The sequence below is a fragment of the Lepidochelys kempii genome, chromosome 1 (genome assembly GCF_965140265.1).
Source record: "Lepidochelys kempii isolate rLepKem1 chromosome 1, rLepKem1.hap2, whole genome shotgun sequence".
Classification (NCBI taxonomy): Eukaryota; Metazoa; Chordata; order Testudines; family Cheloniidae; genus Lepidochelys; species Lepidochelys kempii.
The window spans coordinates 74662285-74680783 of record NC_133256.1 but is presented as its reverse complement, the minus strand read 5'-3'; the positions used below and the strand labels follow the sequence as shown (position 1 = coordinate 74680783).

The following is an 18499-nucleotide window of genomic DNA, read 5'->3' as shown; positions in this document are numbered from 1 at the left end:
TAAATGAAGTTTGGATGTTCCAAAGTTTGGGAGGGGTTGAGATGGGTTATCATTTAAGTTCATCTCTGGTCACAATACTGGTATAGCTTGGAGCATAAATCATTGAGGCAGTCCTTATTGAGCAAACATTTCTACTGTAATTGACATATATCAAACAGTTCAGGATTGATTCCTTTGTTTCTTCTTTGTGTCCCCTACCAGTCAGTGCTTGAAAAAGGAATGACCATTTCCCTGGCTCTTACTAATATGATACCCCAGTAAATGAGTTCAGTAAGCAATCTCACTGAGATTTTTCCCAGCCTTTAAAATGAATAAAGATTTTTGAAAGGAAACACATACCATGTGATCCACTTTGTAAACACATACATTCCTCAAACATAAAAAGTTACATACATGGTCCAAAATGAAAAGTTTGCAATCCTGTAAATAATCAGAGGCCATCAAGAGTCATGAGGGAACAGGAGAAACACCCATACCCCAGTTTTATTTGCACATGGATCATGTTTTTCTAATTTTAAAATTGAATTAAAATCAAAGGATATTCTATCCTAATGCAGATAAGCTCCAAAAAGCACTAATAAAGTCCATAATAATAAAAATACAATGTGCAAATGGTAAATTTGAAGCCATGCTAAATCTTTTGCATTTATACTGGGAAACAAAATAATGATTTGGATGTAAATGGGAAATTAACCAAACTTTGCAGAAATTCAGAGAAGAGAGAAATTCTAAAGCTTTCCACAGGCTCCTTTTTAAATACAGAGAGACTGTGACTGATTAGTTTTGCACAATGAAGGATTAACTTCCATATAAATAGGAGGTCAAGGTAAAATGGTCCCAAGACAAAGATTACTGCTGTCAAAGAAAAAAATATGTATCTCAGAGTCTGATACTGCTCCATTGAAGTCAAGGGCAACTGTTTCCCTCAGGGGAAGAAAAAGAATCAATGGGCAGAGAATCAAGCCCAAAGAGAATACCTGCAGAAAAGTATGGTTTGTGACATTTTTATTCCTTTTTAATGTTTGTCCTTGAGAGTAAGTAAAAGATGCTGGACATTGATAGGTCATTTGTTTGTATGCTCTTTGTAACTAACGATATATCACCTCATGTTAAAATAAATGATTTTCCAGTTGTTTACAGACTACTTGCTGTAAGCAGCATAGTGTTATTATGATCTATTGTGGTTACTTTTATTACTACAGTTATTTTATATGACTATTGCTATTATTTCTGATCAGCTGTTTAGCTCAAATATTATACTCCAAGCTATTCAATGGGCATAATAGATAGCCCTGCTCCTAAGATCTTACAGTCCGAAAATCAAGCACATCAAAGATGGGATGAACTGGGGAATCCAGTGGTGGAGATAATTTATCCTGCTGGATATTATATATATATATATATATATATATATATATATATATATATATATATATATATATATATATATTATTTATTATTGCTATAGAGCTCTTCTCATGAGCCTCATCATGATTATCGTCTTACTCTATAGGTCAAATAATTTATTGAATTTTATTATTTTATTTGTTTTAACCAGTATAAGTAGAAGACCTATAAGGTTAAGGTTACCATACATCTGTATTTTCCCGGACATGTCCGGCTTTTTGGTTATTAAATCGCTGTTCGGGAGGAATTTTTAAATATCTAAAAACGTTCAGGATTTTGGGCTTTATTATTTTTCCCCAAAGAAGAGTTGATCATTCAAGAAAGAGAGTGAATGTTGATCACTCGAGAGAGTGCCCGCTTTTCCCCCCTAGCTCCCAGTGCTTGTGCCGCGAAACAGTTGTTTTGCATGGCTGGCAGGGAGGGGGAGGAGGGGGAATGCAGTGCACTCAGGGGAGGAGGCAGGGCCAGTGCAGGGATTTGGGGAAGGGATCCAATGGGACAGAGAGGGGGCAGAGTTGGGGCAGGGACTTGGAGGAAGGGGTTGGAATGGGGGTGGGGAAGGGGTGGAGTTGGGGCGGGGCCAGAGGCGGGGGGGGCGAGCACCCACCGGCACCAGGGAAAGTTGGTGCCTAGCCCTGTGGTTCCAGACAGGTATGATCATTTTTCCATAGTGGTGATAGTGCAACGCCGACAATTTCAGTGGCTTTTCTGAGTTCGTACCGTGCACAGTAGTGTTTCCTCAAGAGTTCTTTATTTGAGATTTTCTTTTACTACTCCCAAACACAATGCCAAAACGAAAGTGAAAAATTTACTGCAGAACTAAAGACGAAATTCCCGTGTTTTAGAAGTGGTAGAGAAGAATGGGAAGCTGAGTGCTTGGTATGTAGACCTGGTACACATCTCTGTGAAAAATAAAGGCGCTAATGATTTATGAACTCATGTGGACTCAGACAAGCAGAAAAAAAGCAGTTCGAGGAGAGACTGATCAACAAAATTGACAGATTATTTTGTAAAACCATGCAGCAAATCAGAGGATGCTGTGACTGCAGTAGAGGGTTTCTTTTGCATTTTACACTGTTAAGCATCATAATAGCTTTAAGTCAATGGATTGCACATCTGTCTTGTTGAAGAAGACATTCCCCTGATTCTGAAGTAGCACGGAAATTTTCAAGTGCTAGAACCAAGACAGAAGCAAATGTTATCTCTGTGTTTGCACCACATTCTTTTGATGTTGTTCTGAAAACATTTGAAGAAAATGACATAGCTTACTGTGGAGTTGCTACAGATGGAAGCAATCACAGTCCAGTGAAAATATTCCCTGTAATTATTCAGTATTTCGACTGGAAGAATGGCGGTTTGCAGTCAAAATGGATTGAGGTCCAGAACACACCTAATGAGACTGCCGACACGAATGCTTATTACATAAAAGAAATGCTTGAAAAAAATGATTTGTTCAAGAAGTGTATTGCATTTACAGGTGACAACTGCAATACAATGTTTGGAGGACTCTGGCGTGATGAAGATGGAAAGAATGTGTTTGCAAACTTAAAGAAGTTGTTGCAGAAGAGAACATTAATTGGTGTGGGTTCCCCAGCACACATTTTGAATAACTGTGTTCACCGTGCAGCAGAAAGAATGAACATTGACATTGAGAACATTATTTTTAAAATTTACCAGTACTTTCACATCTACACTGTCTGAACTGAGCAGCTGAAGGAGTACTGTGAGTTTGTTGATCTTGAGTACAGAAAGCTGCTTTCTCATAGCAAGACACGATGGCTGTCATTATTTTCAGGCATAACAAGGCTGATACAGATGTTTCCTGCCTTGAAGTCATTCTTTCTGTCACAGGACAAACCTCCCACAGTGCTTAAGACATTTTTTGAGTATGAATTAAGTGAGATTTACCTCTGGCACATGTATTCACTCATGAGTGTATTCCAAACTTACATTCAAGAAATCAAAAGGGAAAGCAATTCTGTCATGGAAGTGCTGAAAAGTTTGAACTCGGTTCACACTATCCTTCTTGAATGCAAGACTCACAACTTTATGTCCGTGAGAGTTAAGGGACTACTGGCACAAAAGCACATGGAAGGAATTGATGACGAGTGTGACAAATTCTGTACTGAAGTAGATAATATGTATAGCAGATGCTTAGAATATTTGGAGAAGTGGCTTAGACCCCCAGAAGACTTCTCTTGTTTCAGGTGGATTACCTGAGTGAGACACCGAATTGGAGTGAAGTGGAACCATGTATCAAGTACCTGATCCATAAGGGAGTGCAAACTGATGACGTGAAGTGTTTTGATCAGGTCAGCAACTTGAAGAAGTTTACGGAAAGTTGCAACTGTGATGAAGAGGTCAGTAATTATTTGCTAGCACACCAGAAGTGGACCAAATATTTTGAGAAATCCAAAAACCTTGAGTGTCATTCAGAAATGTTAAATATTGCACAGTTCTTTGCTATTCCTTTTCGATGCAAATGTAGAGTGAATTTTTTCACTGATGCAAAGCCAGTGGACAAAGGAAAGGAACAACTTGAATGTTGAGTCACTGAAAGGAATTCTACTTGTACAGTACAACTTCAGACAAACTTCTTGTAAAGAATTTCATGCCTTCTTAAAGAGCAATCAACCACTGCTGAGAAAAATGCGATCTACAGAAAAGTATGTATGGGCACATGAAGAGAAAGAAAACTGAAGAACTGGTGAAAGGAAAGAACTCACTACGTATAAAGAAGTACAGTAAACTTTAAATAATTTAACTTCACTTTTGAGGCTTATATATACTCAATATAGATGACATGTAGCGCACAGCATGTGTATAATATGTGTATAATAACACATAAATAAAACGCGAGTTGGTAGATAATGGTGCAAATACCCCGGGTGGAGTGTCCTCATTTTTGAGTGTTCAGATATGGTAACCCTTCTCATTCCTGCAAAGTGCTGAACACCAACTCTTATTAACTTCTGGATAAGCCCTTAGGAACAGATTTTCAAAAGAGGTTAAGAATCAAGCTTTCAGTTACTCAGAACTCATCACTGGGGCCAGATTTCCAGTACATCTGACACCTATTTAAACACTTAGTTTTTAAGTGATATATACCCATCATGCCAAGCTCTCATATGGCTGCTTATTTCGGTACCTAAATGGGAGCCGAAATCTTTGAAAATCTGGCCCTGATTATGGGTGCTGAGCACTTTGTGAAAATTCTGGCCATACTGATGCAAGGCATGACAAACATTAATAGCTGGAGTCAACTATAGTCTGAACGGAGTCTGAATTCATTTGGTACATGATTTAATGAATAATGAAGGTAGCTGTTTCACCATTTAATCAAAGGTAACTAAAAAGCATCTCGTTTTTATTTGTGATTGCACCAAAACAAGAAGTTTTGAAACCCATTGAAGCAATCAGTCCCAATGGGTATTTCAGCAGAGATTAAAAACAACAGAATTTTGAAAGTGAAGTGTTCTTCTCTAACCTTACCCGGACACTGAATAGAAGACATCAAAGCAGTGATATGCTGCATAGAAATCCTGGGGAACTCCTGGGAGCCCTTTGTTAAAATTCTGTCATGATACTGAAGAGCAAGTTGGGATAATTTCCCTTCCTCTGATGGAGTTCACCCATGCTCTGGGATACTGCTAAATCATCCATGCCAGACACAATTTATCCCTTCAGCTTATTAAAAAATCCTTTTGAAGAGCTAATGCTTTCCCTTTGGAGTGGACAAAATGGCAAGTATTTCTGTAAAATTTCCCAGGGAGAGATTCCAAAGGACCCGGTTCTTCCTCTACAAGGTCTTCACACACAGGCCCAGCTTCAAATGATATGAGTTGACCAAACAGTGTTATGGTACCTATACTGCACTTCTTAAAGAAACAAAGTCGATTCCCCGCCCCCCCCAGCAAATGCAATTAAATATGTTTGCACTGGTATTGCCTCCCTTGAGGATTGATTGTCTGTTTAAATGGGAACACAAATTAATAGATTTCCTCATTCCTCACCCTTCTTTTCTGCAAACAGAGGTGCCCCTGAGACACCGGGTATATCACAGGCTAGCGGAAAATGCTTGTGTGGGAGCCCCTTGTTAAAATACTGGCAGCATGACCCTGCTTCAAAGGGAAATTTCAAAGCAAGTAATTCTTCTTCAGGGTGACTTGACTAATAACTATGGGAACCTTCAAGAAAACCATTAACCTGTAACTTCTACTGACTGAAGTGTGTCTGCTGTTTTAGGAACTAATCCTGCTGTCTCTGCTCAGGCAAAGCTTCTGTGGAAATGATGAATGTGTTGTCTGAGTTAGGATTGAATCTGTTGTCAATTAATTAGTTATAGTTCTATATATGTATTGGTTTTTTCCCTGTTTCCCTTGTTTATTTTATCCGTTTAGAAGCTTAAAAATAATATGTCTCTCCCATCCAGTTGCATCTGATCCGTTCTGAATATGGGGATTTCAGCCCTGTCATTCTTACCCTTGAAATAATAGGACTCTCTGGTTTGCCTCCTTGTCTCTGTGGTTTCATTACTGATTTTGTCAGTGAAGCTTTGAGATTGTGATTTGACAATAAAATAATAATTTCAGTGCTTAATTCTAACATTTTATCCAGCTAAATACATATTTACTCTAGCAGAATAGTATGCGTATTAAGTGAAAAATCCTGCATTTCTATTCTGTGTAAAGCATTACCAGCCAGCCAGGCACTGCAGGGCAAAATGGCTCAGGGCAGGTTGGCTCAATACAAGGTTTTTACACAAGAACAATGTTTTCCATTGTTTAACAGCTGCCACATACTGGAGCCTGTGTGCTGGGGGACAAGGTACATATACCTGACCCAAAGCTGTCTGCTCTTTGGTGGTGCAGCAGTCAGTTGCAGTGATAGAAAGCAATTTCTCCCTGCTGCTATTTGGCAATTCAAGAGGCTTCCTGATCCCTTTTCTCCCATTATGCATCCACATAGCACAGGGCAGAATTTGTGTGCCCTATTGTGCCCTCGATATCTGGCATAACTAGGCAGGCAGATAGATGTGCTTGCGTGCACTGTAACAGGTGGCACATAAGAGCTGAGCATCCCATAATGAGAGAACCGAAACAAATGAGTCAAGCTAGAGGCATAGCCATCTAGTTAAGGTGCAGTTGCATTTTGAGCATAATTAGATGTTTAATTGCACAGTTAGATTTAGTAGATATATTTGCTTTTTTAAGCAATTATTGATGAAAATAACTTTTAAATATAATTTATCCTCTATTTCCTGCAAATCAGACTGCTGACAGATTTGTAGTATTTGATTCTGGCTATTTTTTTTCTAAAATTTACTTTGTATTGGATGCTTGCAAATAAAATACAGAGGAAGAGGCAAACACAGCAAAGCATGAATAACTCTCAAAAAGTATTTGTAAAATATAAACTCACCCAAAAGGATAAAAATCAGCATGAGCCAATACAAAACAGTTTAAAGCATACTTAACAGAATGAGAATAAATAGACCTTCTCAAGGATCCATTAACAAATTGTATTCAGAGGAAACTCTTTTTTACAATTAGAAGCCCTTAATCCATATTTCACAATCCAAGGATATAGTAAATGGCTACCCAATCTGTGTGCATGTGTGTGTGTTTGGACACATATACCTACTGTGCATATATGACTGGCTGCAAGTATGGTATCATCTTGTGGTTAAGGCATTGGACTCAGACACAGGATATCAGATATTAATTTCACGACTGACTTCCTATGTGACTAATTCACTTTGTGCCTCAGTTCTCCATCTGTAAAGTGAGGATAATAACACTTACTTTGTCAGTTTTATGTACTTCGATTATAAATTCTTTGGGGCAGAAACTGAATATGACTCTGTACTGTGTATAGCACAAAGGAACCTTAACTTTTCCTAGAGTATCTGAGTGCTACCAAAATACAAACTAGTGATAATGTGAAGATGGCTGTATATATTTTCATCCTATAAAGCTGAGAAAATAATTCATGAATATTTTTGAATTTTATAAACTGTTTTTAATAAAATATTTGCAAATAGCATTTTTTCTTATTGTTTGGCCACTATTATCACCCTTATTTGGCCAGAGTTCTACCCTTTATCAGAATTTAGTATGCATTCACCTACCCAGATTATGCAAAGAAGGAACAGAGCCAAAACCTCAGTCCTCTCCTCAGTAATATCTTGGGAGGCTAGCTCTATAGCTACAATGACTGTGATTGTGCCCAGGGACCCAGGGACGCTTTGATAGCATGGAGATGAGCACAAGATAAATAAATAAACTTAGCAGATGCAGATACGGGAGTTCACAAAAAGAACGGGAGTTGTTTCTTTTGCTCTCTCTACCCCCTTCTCCATGTCAGGACAGAGTCATGTCAGGACAGAGTCATGCACAATCAAGCATTCATAGAACTGTTAGCTGAGCTGTTTAGACATAGCCAGAGTGGAGCATTATAAGTAGAACTTTAAAGGAACACCGATTTCACATTAATTTTTGACTCCCACCTTTGAAAATCTTGGTTCTGATATTTAAAGCCTAGTATCCCATTTGCCTGCATATCAGGTAGACATCTATGTCTTGCATATGAAAACAGGGCTGTAGTGGAAAGTGTTTTGTGACCTATTGTTGCTCACTATAATATAGTTTTGCTACAATGATGGAATTAAAGATTGGGAGCGAATGCATTAGTACAGATCTATATTATGCATTTCAGTTTCAAAATGGAATTTCCCCCATGCAAACCTTAGCAGAACTATTGTATAATGCATTGCACATATTAGCCGTGCAGGGAGCATCAGTTTATAGTGACCCCAGACTTCAGTTATCTTGAACAATAGAAATCAGATGAAAAGGTAGGTGTCTTAAGACTGAGTTTGCAGGCATTCTTGTAAGAGAATTACTTTATTCTTTTGCTTTGTTGCTTTATTTGACATCCACTTCACATGACATATCAATGTAGCCTGATTCCCTTGCCTACTTGTGTTACCGTACAAGGGTGTCTATGAGGCAATATCGTAAAGTTCCATGGACTCACTAAAGATTAGTGGTAGAATTGTGCTTCCTTGTTCTGGACATCAGCTTCAGTGCCAAAGAAACATAACAGTAAATGGACATTTAATGAGCTTGGAATTCACGGAGTGTTTAGAACAATAAAAGCTTCCAAATGAATAATTGTTTCACAGCAGGAAACTTTTGCATCCTAAATTGCTCAATGCTTGGACTTTAAAATAGCCTGCATTTCTATTAGTTCATCTGTGGACACTGTAGAAAAGGCAGCAGACTGGGAAATGATTCATATAAAAATATATGCAGTATGGGTAACACTGGAAAAATGAAATCAGAATCATGTCATCTTAGGAACCATTATAAAGATGGAAATTATTTTCATTTGCCTACAATAGTTACAAGCAGAACTGAAACACAATTCAACAGCATTTTCATAATTGGAATTTGAAAATAGATTTTAGAGTTTTTCTGGGACTTCCACACATAAATCAGCCCTTGCTGATACATTCATCATATATGCCATTGAAGGAAAATCAACAAACAGTACCTGCATGTGTCATTTCCTGAAACTATCCCTTAGGCATATTACATATATCAGAATCCCCACAGATTCAATTAGAAGCCTATGAAAACAAACTAGGACTTTACCGTAGTTTTTAGATATCTACATTTAAGATATAATGAGCCAAATTATGCTCTGCACCTCAGATTTAAGCTCCACAGTGAGGATATCTTGTGAAAACTGCTGGTGGAATGAGGAAGTGCAGAAAGGAGTAAGAAATAAGGAAAAAGTCATAAAGGTGATGGAAAGTAACCCATAAGAAGAAGCAGTTGTTGCCTACAGAGTCTCCAAGGGATCAGCAAAGCAAGCAGTCAGAATGGTGAGAAACCTAACTTTAGGTGAGCTGTATAATGAGTTGAACAACCGTCCTCAGCTTGCCAGACAGAAAATATATGTGATATAAATGGACAAGAAGCAAAAGGAGGGAAGATGGAAGATGCCATTTGTAAGGGATCCAGGGGCAGACTGCTTGTAACAAGAAACATGGTACATAACAGGAGGCAAAAATACTGTGAGGGTCTACTTAGTGAGAAGAACCCTTTATATGCCAAGTTACTGTTGTGTGAACTGATAAGCAATGGCCTGTTAGAAGCAGATGTTAAGGCTGCATTTCTGAAAATGGCACCTGGAAAATCAGCAGGTCCAGATGAAGTCATGGCAGGTATGATCAAAGAATTGAGAGACATTGATGGACACAGTTTGGAAAGAGTAGAAAATTCCAGAAGAATGGGGAAAGTCTATACTGGTACCTGTATACAAACAAAAGGTGGCATACAAGACTATTCAAAGTACCAAGTAATTAATGCTGTCCCACTGCATGAAACTGTTAGAGAGAATCATTCATAGTCAAATTTGTTGAATAGTGGAGCCCCTTTTAGGAAAGGAGTGCTTTTGTTTTAGAAAAAGGAAAAGGATGACAGATTATACGCCAATCAATAAACAGTTGATGGAAAAGAAGCTTTCCTCAATTTGGAGAAAACATTTGACAAAGTACCTCAGTGACTGCTGAGGCCTCCACTGCAATTCTGTGGGGTACTGGAGGACCTTGTCCAGATGATGATGGTTTCATGACAAAGGTACGGATGCCCTTAGGTGCAATGGAGGGTTTTGAGGTGAAGGTTGGGCTCCATCAAGGATCAGTGCTTATCCATTACTATTCATAATTGTGATGGGCTTCATAAGCAAGCAATTCCAAATGGAAGATGGTACAGAGTTAAATTTTGTAGACAATGTTGTGCTAATGGCTGATAGTGAGGAATACTTGGTTCAGACAAGTCATGCCTGGAACAGGGAACTAACAAACTATGGTCTCAAAATGAGCAAAGAAAAGACAGAAGTCACATGGGGACTCCCGTGGAACCAAGACAGTTGAATATCAACAATTAGGGTCAGTTCCTAAATCATGTTTCTGTGTTTAAGTTCCTGAGGGGCAAGTTAGTGACAAATGGACAAATCAACAGTAAACTTCAGGGAAGGCTGCTGACTGTGGGGAAGTCTGGTACAAGATAAGTGGAGTGATTTATGATCAACAAATGCAGAAACTACTTACGGGACAACGACACAAAACTATGGTAAGACGAGCTCTTCTGTTAGAATCAGAGACCAAAGAGAGGCACTTGAGAAGACCATTGCTGGGCCATGTATGGAATGAGGAATGATACCAAGGTTTGCTGCATCAGAGAGAAGCCACAAGAGAGGAGGCTGATATGGTATGGGCGTATGTGAAGGCTGGATGAAGGGAATCCTATTCTGGAGCCCTTTGAGACTAGAATTCAAGGGCAGAGAACAGGAGGATAGCCAAGAAAATTGTGGATAGACTGTGTATGGGAAGATGGTGATATTGCTTCTGCTTTCTGATGGGATAATTTGCTTTTTCCTCTTCTAAATTATACACAGTAGCTTGTATAATATATTTTTCTATGATTTCAAAAATCCATTTTCCATCCATTTATGTTCTAAAACTGCAATTCTAAAATTTGTACAGATTATTTCTGTCCTCATCTGCACCCATTTTCACCCATTGCTCTGTTTATCCAGGTTCTTATTTGACTCAGATTACCTAGAGTGACTGAGCACCTACACTTTTCCTTGCTTTTTTTAACCTTCCCTCCACTTATGGTGGGCAACTGTGCAGCAACCCTGCTTCTGTGGTTTGGAAATCGTATGAGAAGTAAGTTATCCTGAGATTTCTGGCTCATGAGGCAGAATAAAGTAGTATGCATTTTGATCTGAGAATTAAACCACCTATTCCCAAATGACTAGTCAGAAAATAACTACCATTCCACTGAGTGTTGGCAGAACACAAAGAAGAATGTGAATTTGACAATAGTACTAACATCAACGTATTTCCCAGTGTGTTATACTTTTGTGAGCTTGAAATTTGATGAAACATATTCTGTAGCCTTTCATTTTAGACAACAGATGAGAAAAGCAAACAAAGCCTCTCTGTTTATAGTTTTGCTAATTGAAGTTCTTGTTGCACTGAAATTTCCGTGTTTTGGCTTTTTTTTTTAGGTTATATTCAGTCGGAGGTCGCGATGGAAGTTCGTGTTTGAGTTCAATGGAGTATTATGATCCTCACACAAATAAATGGAATATGTGTGCTCCGATGTGTAAGAGAAGAGGAGGCGTAGGTGTGGCCACATGTGATGGCTTTCTCTATGCAGTTGGAGGCCATGATGCTCCTGCTTCTAACCACTGTTCCCGACTGCTTGACTATGTAGAAAGGTATCCATTTAGTGTACAATTACATGTGCTGTTTTGGAATGCAAGACAGGTTACAATTATTTGTATCCTAAAAATTGTAAGAGTTAAGAGTTAAGGTTTGTTGGGTTTTTTTTACTAAATGACAAATGAACTAAAAACATGTTATTAACCATATATAACTACTTGAGTAAGATCAATATCATATATTACCATAACAACTATCATACAAAAGTGGGCTTATAGAAAACAACACTTGCGTTGTTTTGTTTCATTAGTAGCACACTAACAGAGAAGCAGATCTAAGGTCTGTTCACATTTCCACTGGAAACTTCTGTGCTGAGGCAGAAATATTTTCTTATTGGAGAGACAAGAGCTCAGCATGTAAGCTAACCTGTAATACCAAATTAGATTTAGCTAGATTTAGCAATTTTTAAATTATCATCAGGCAAGTAATAAAAGAAAGCTCTTTAAGTAATTCTGATGCACACTGCACCATGGTGGTTCCTTCAGCAGGACTGTTATTGCCTGACTCTGTATTTACAGTATATAACCTGTACTTTGCATTGCACAAGGAAATATTCTGTGAATCCAGAGAGTTTAATAGGACACCAGGGCACTATTGAAGCTATTAAGATCTATCCTGCCTGTGATTTTCAGATAGGCTTCTACATTTAATTGAGGTTTTAGTTCCATTATTAAAAAAAAATTAAGAAAATTAACATATCAAAGGTATGCAAAAGTTATAATGCTAAAAGGGAGGACTAAAGAGGAAAGTGGGAACATACAGAGTTAAAGTTGCCACTTCTTTCCAAGGAGAAGGTTAATCAAAATCTTTAGGAGTGGACATGGACATGAAACCCTAGATTTACCTGAGGCTCATGAATTATAAAACATAGAGAGCGAAACAGATAGAACACTTTTTGCTTTTCCAACATCTGTATTGGTTGTCATATGGGAGCAGTGTTACTTTGGAATTTGAAAAAAAAGAAGAGTGTGAAATGCATTTCTTTTTCAGCCACATATGATTTTTGATTACTCCCTTGTTTCTGGGTTGAATTTTCCCCTCACTGAAATCAATGGGAACGTAAGCATATAGCTAAGGTTTGAATTTGGCACTTTATATAAAATGTTACTCTTATCTAATAACCAGGCATCATGAGAGAAGTTAAGGAAACAAATTGTATTGCTTGCTTTTTTGTGTTGAAATATGACACAACCTAATCTCTGTTAATTTTAATTCACTTTTCCTTTTTTTAAAAAAATGGGCACATAATAGTATTTTATGTCATTTCACATACATGTACTGTTTATGTTAAATAAACCCATACCAAAAAAAAAGTTGTGCCTTAATTTAGTGCACATGAAAGTGAGGGATTTAGAGCACTGCTTTGAGCCAGGCATATTGTAAACAGGTATTCTAGAATCTTCTCCACATAACTGTGACCTGCAACATCTCCAATCATAAAAAGAAAAGGAGTATTTGTGGGACCTTATAGACTAACAAATTCTAAGGTGCCACAAGTACTCCTTTTCTTTTTGCGGATACAGACTAACACGGCTGCTACTCTGAAACATCTCCATTCTTGTAGTCCTGGACTTTTATTGACTAAAAACTGATATTCATACACCAAACTTATTTGCATATGTAACCTGAACAAGACTTGATTCTAGGTTTTTGTAGACACAAAGGCATCGACACATAGAATCACAAAATCATAGAAATGTAGGACTGGGAGGGATCTCAATAGGTCATCTAGTCCAGTCCCCCACATGAAGCAGCATTAAGTATTATCTAGACCATTCCTGATATGTGTTTGTCTAACTTTTTCTTAAAAAACACCAATGATGGAGATTTTACATCCTCCCTATATAATATGTTCCAGTGCTTAACTACCGTTACAGTTAGGACATTTTTCTTAATGTCTAGCCTAAATCTCCCTTGCTGAAATTTAAAACCATTGCTCCTTGTCGTGTCCTCAATGGATAAGGATGACAATTTATCACCTACTTCTTTGTAACAAGCTTTTATGTACTTGAAGCCTGTTGTCATGTCTCCCGCAGTCTTTTCGTCTCTAGACTAAACAATCAATTTTAAAATCTTTTCTTAGGTCATGTTTTCCAGACCTTTAATAAATTTTGTTTATTATCTGGACTTTTTCCAATTTGTCCACATCTTCCCCGAAGTGTGGTGCTCAGAACTGGACACAGTACTCCAGTTGAGGCCTTATCAATGCTGAGTAGAGTGGAAGAATTCCTTCCCATGTCTTGTTTATAGCACTTCTGCATCTCAGAATGATTTTCGCTTTTTTTGCAATAGTATTACAGTGTTGATTCACATTTAGTTTGTGATCCACTATAACCCCCAGATCCAAGTGTATTACATTGCATTTGTCCTTACTGAATTTCATCCTATTTAGTTCAGAGCATTTCTTCAGTTTGTCAAGAGCATTTTGAATTCTAATTTGTCCTCCAAGGTGCTTGAATCCCCTCCCCTTGATCTCATCCACAAACTTCATAAGTGTACTCTGTATGCCATTATCCAAATCACATGTGAAGACATTGAATAGAACCAAACCCAGGATACATCCCTGAAGAATTTCACTCACTATGCCTTTCCACCTTGACTGAACCACTGATAACTACCCGTTGAATACAGTTTCTCATCCATCTTACATTAGGCTCATCTAGGCTATGTATCTCTTGTTTGCTTGTGAGAAGGTCATGTGAGACAGGATCAAGAGCCTTTCTAAAGTCAAATATATTGCATCTACTTCTTCCTCCCATCACAAGGCTTCTTACCCAAGGATATTAGGTTGGTTTGACTTGGTTTTTTCTTGACAAATCCATGTTAACTGTTGCTTACCTTATAGGTGCTTACAAATTGATTGATTATTTGCTCCATTGTTCTTTCTGGGTACTGAAGTTAAGGTGACTGGTCTGTAATTTTCTGGATTGTCCTTATACTCCTTTTTATAAATGGGTACTATATTTGCCCTTTTCCATTCCTTGAGTATTTTTCCATTCTCCATAAGTTCTCAAAGATCATTGCTAGTGGCTCAGAGATCTCTTCAGCCAATTCTTTAAATATTCTAGGATATATTTTGTTAGGCCCTTTCAACTGGAAGACATCTAACTTGTCTAAGTAATTCTTAACTTGTTCTTTCCCTATTTTAGCCTCAGACCCTACCCCATATTAGTCATGTGAGCACTAGTAACCATTTTGATGAAAACTGAAATAATAAAAGGCATTTAACACTTCAGCCATTGCTATGTTTACTTTTATTGTCTTTCCTTCCTCATTGAGCATTGGGCCTACTCTGTCCTTGGTTTTCCCCTTACTTCTAATGTACTTGTAAAAGGTTTTCTTGTTGTTCTTTATGTCCTTATCTTGTTTAATTTAATTTTGTGCCTTAACATATCTAGTTTTGTTCTACATGCATTATTTTTTTGGTATGACTATTTTTTTGAGTTATCGGTCATTCAAGATCTCCTGGTTAAGCAAGGGTAGTTTCTTACCATACTTCCTATCTTTCCCACTCATTGGGATAGTTTGCTCTTGTGCCTTTAATAATGTCTCTTTAAAAAACTGCCAACTCCCCTGAACTCTTTTCCCCATAGGTTTGTTTCCCATTTACCCAACAATTTTCTGAGTTTGCTAAAGTCTGCCATAGTCCTTATTTTGCTGTTTTCCCTCCTACCTTTCCTTAGAATCATGAGCTCTGTCATTTCATGATCACTTTCACCCAAGCTTCCTTCCATCTTCAAACCCTCAACCAGTTCCTCCCTGTTTGTCAGAATCAAATCTAGAGCAGCCTCTCCTGTAGTTGCTTTCTCCACATTCTGTAATAAAAAAGTTGTCCCAGTGCAGTCCAAGAATTTGTTGAATAATCTATGCCCTGCTGTATTATTTTCCCAAGAGATGTCTGGGTAGTTGAAGTACTCCGTTACCTCCAAGCCCTCTGCTTTGGATGATTTTGTCACTTGTTTAAAAAAAAGCTTCATCCACATCTTCTTCCCATCTATACTGTCATCCTCAGTTAAATATATTTTCAAAGAAGGACGTAACTTAGATAGTGCCAGAGCCCATATACTGTACCTAAAAGATGGCAATTTGTGAAATCTTTCTTAAATATTTTAACAGCAGGGTTTTAGTGCCTTCTTAACTGCTTTGCAGTTCATAATAATGTTCTCCTAATTGGGTGTTAAAAGATTTAATTGTCTTTACTTTCACTTTGATTAAATTGGTCTCTAAACCTAAACATATAGTTAGGGCTAACATCTACACACATCACTGACTTTATTAATCCTATTGACTTCACTGGGACTACTCAGATAAGTAAAGTGAGCAGGTTTTTGTACTGTCTAGCTGAGAATTAAAATATTACTATCATGCATTTTTCCTCCTCCATCTTTTTTAAAGGACTGAATGTTTTGACTAAAGACCAGGAATTCTATTATAACTCCCAGTTTTATCCTAATTGTTGTAAATTATGGGGGGAGAGGGGGGTGCAGATTACAATAATGTCTGAAGACCTGGAAGGGGAAATACACATATGGTAAAGCCAAAAAATGTTAATTCTGAATGGATTTTGTCAAAGACTGTATGACTTTTCCTCCAAAAGCACCATATGCCTCTAGCTAATGTTCATTTTACAACCAGCTTTACCAAGCGTGCATTGTGTCTTCACCTCCCAGAGGGCAATAAACTTTAATAGACTCTATGATACAGTATTCTCTTTCTGATTGCAAGGGTCAAGGTGAGTAGCTGAAAAAACAGACAAGCTAAATATAAATAACATCACTGTGTTTTGTTTTATAAACAGGCAACCAGGGGCTAAATAGAATGCTTAGAACTCAATTCTGTCAACAAAACACAACTGAAAAAAGAGCTCCCTATTTGTAATTGCCTGGAAAATGCTTACATTTTCTTACAATCTTCTGTGAAAAACAGTTGTACATTTCATCTTTGTAGTAACTGCATGTGCTCCAGGGTGAGAGGGGATGCAATAAAAATTCCTGAATATAGAAACTAATAAATTTTAAGCTTTCAAGGTTAGGGCAAGGAGAGAGGCTACTGAGCTTTTGCTCATATTTTTAACAGCCTTATATAGAATCATAGAATCATAGGATATCAGGGATGGAAGGGACCTCAGGAGGTCATCTACTCCAACCCCCTGCTCAAAGCAGGACCAATCCCCAACTAAATCCTGAACATCACCTATTTGGGAGTAAATGCTATTTAAAAAATTGGTCAAAATAACCCCCAAATAATATAATTTGTAACTGAAAAATACTGAGTATTTTTATTACACCTCTAATAAAATACTACTACTAATAAATATGCAGTATTACTTCCAGCTGCAGAAGATTTGGGAAAGACATGCAAAGAAATATAGCTTTTGTTTTTTCTCCAGAACTATCAGATTGATTGGGAAATGCCCTTACATACATACCAGAATTGGGATAGTTGAAATTGGAAGTCTGATTCACAGTTTCTACTGATTAGGATTTAATATCATTTCCTAGCATCAAAGCTGATGTCATCAGATTTGGATAAATCTCATTTAAAAAAAAATCAAGTGTGTCTTTTGACAACCTTTGTGAAGAAAATGGAGATTTGATTAAAGCAGGTGTGAGCAGGCTGTGCCAAAATGTCTGTCATAGCATACTAAAGGCAAGTGAAAGAAACATCTGGCCAAATGAAAGTAATGGCATAGATAATAAAAGTGGATGCAGTTTTCAGAAGTGCCTAAGGCCTAGATTCACAAAAGTTCTTAGGCACTTAAGTCTGTGCTTAGATGCCCGAGTCCCAGATTTAGGCACTACTGCAATTCACAAAACTCCCATTGAACTCTGTAGGTGTCTAAACTCATTCGGCACCTAAGATTTTTTCAATAAAAGGTTCCCTAGGTGCCTGTATGTCTGACTCTGGGCATGTGCACACTGCCCCACTTCAGGAGTCCAGGCACCTATCTCCCATCTAAGCTTCACAATGATTTGCAAGTCAGGTAAAGATAAGTTGCCTAACTTGCATGTGGGACCTAATCCAGTAGGCATGCTCAGTGGCTGCCTACTGGATTGGGCCCCTCAAGTGAGTTCACACAAAACAGGGTGGTGGCAGCGGCTCTCTCTCAGAATGTCTAGCCCAATAGTTATGGAAGTCACCTGGTATGTGGAAGACCCAGTTCAAGTCCTCCTCTGCCTCATCTGCCTGATGAGATTAAGGGATTAAGCTAGCTCACGAAAGTTTATACCCAAATAAATTTGTTAGTCTCTAAAGTGCCACAAGAACTTCTTCTTGTTTTTGCTGATACAGACTAACATGGCTACCACTCTGAAACCTGTCACTCAGGCTCTGTGAATCACTGTATTCCTGTGATTTTCTAGGAACCTAAAAGATAAAAGCATCACATCTAAGTATCTTTGTGAGGCTAAGTGACTTATTATGAACCTAGCTCTTATTGACTTTTGGTGCAACTTAGGCTCCTAAATTCTTAGGTACTTTTGAACATTTTACCCAGCACTTTAAAATCTAATAACAGGCATATTACACTGGAATAGAGACTACTTACATTTTTTTTTTACATTAGATCTTTCTTTCTTTCTTTCTTTCTTTCTTTCTTTCTTTCTTTCTTTCTTTCTTTCTTTCTCTTTCCAAACAGTATAGCAAAAGGACTGCTGGAATTTGCCCTATATTCTGATGTAATCAGTGTTGTGTGACTGATTTGATAGGTTCTGCACAGCAATCCCATTTATATTGCAAAAATACATTTTCACTTTTTAATAAACACTGAGGGACCACTTCTGACACCCT

The 18499-nt window shown here is 37.8% G+C and overlaps 1 protein-coding gene across 2 annotated transcripts in view; it reads left to right on the top strand.

Moving 5' to 3' along the window:
- Nucleotides 1-18499, top strand: part of KLHL1 (kelch like family member 1) — a 430372-nt gene that overhangs the window by 406194 nt on the left and 5679 nt on the right. For both annotated transcript variants that reach the window (XM_073346360.1, XM_073346365.1), the window contains exon 9: nt 11494-11706. In XM_073346360.1, the coding sequence (XP_073202461.1) occupies nt 11494-11706 (213 nt within the window). The remainder of the gene's footprint in view (nt 1-11493; nt 11707-18499) is intronic.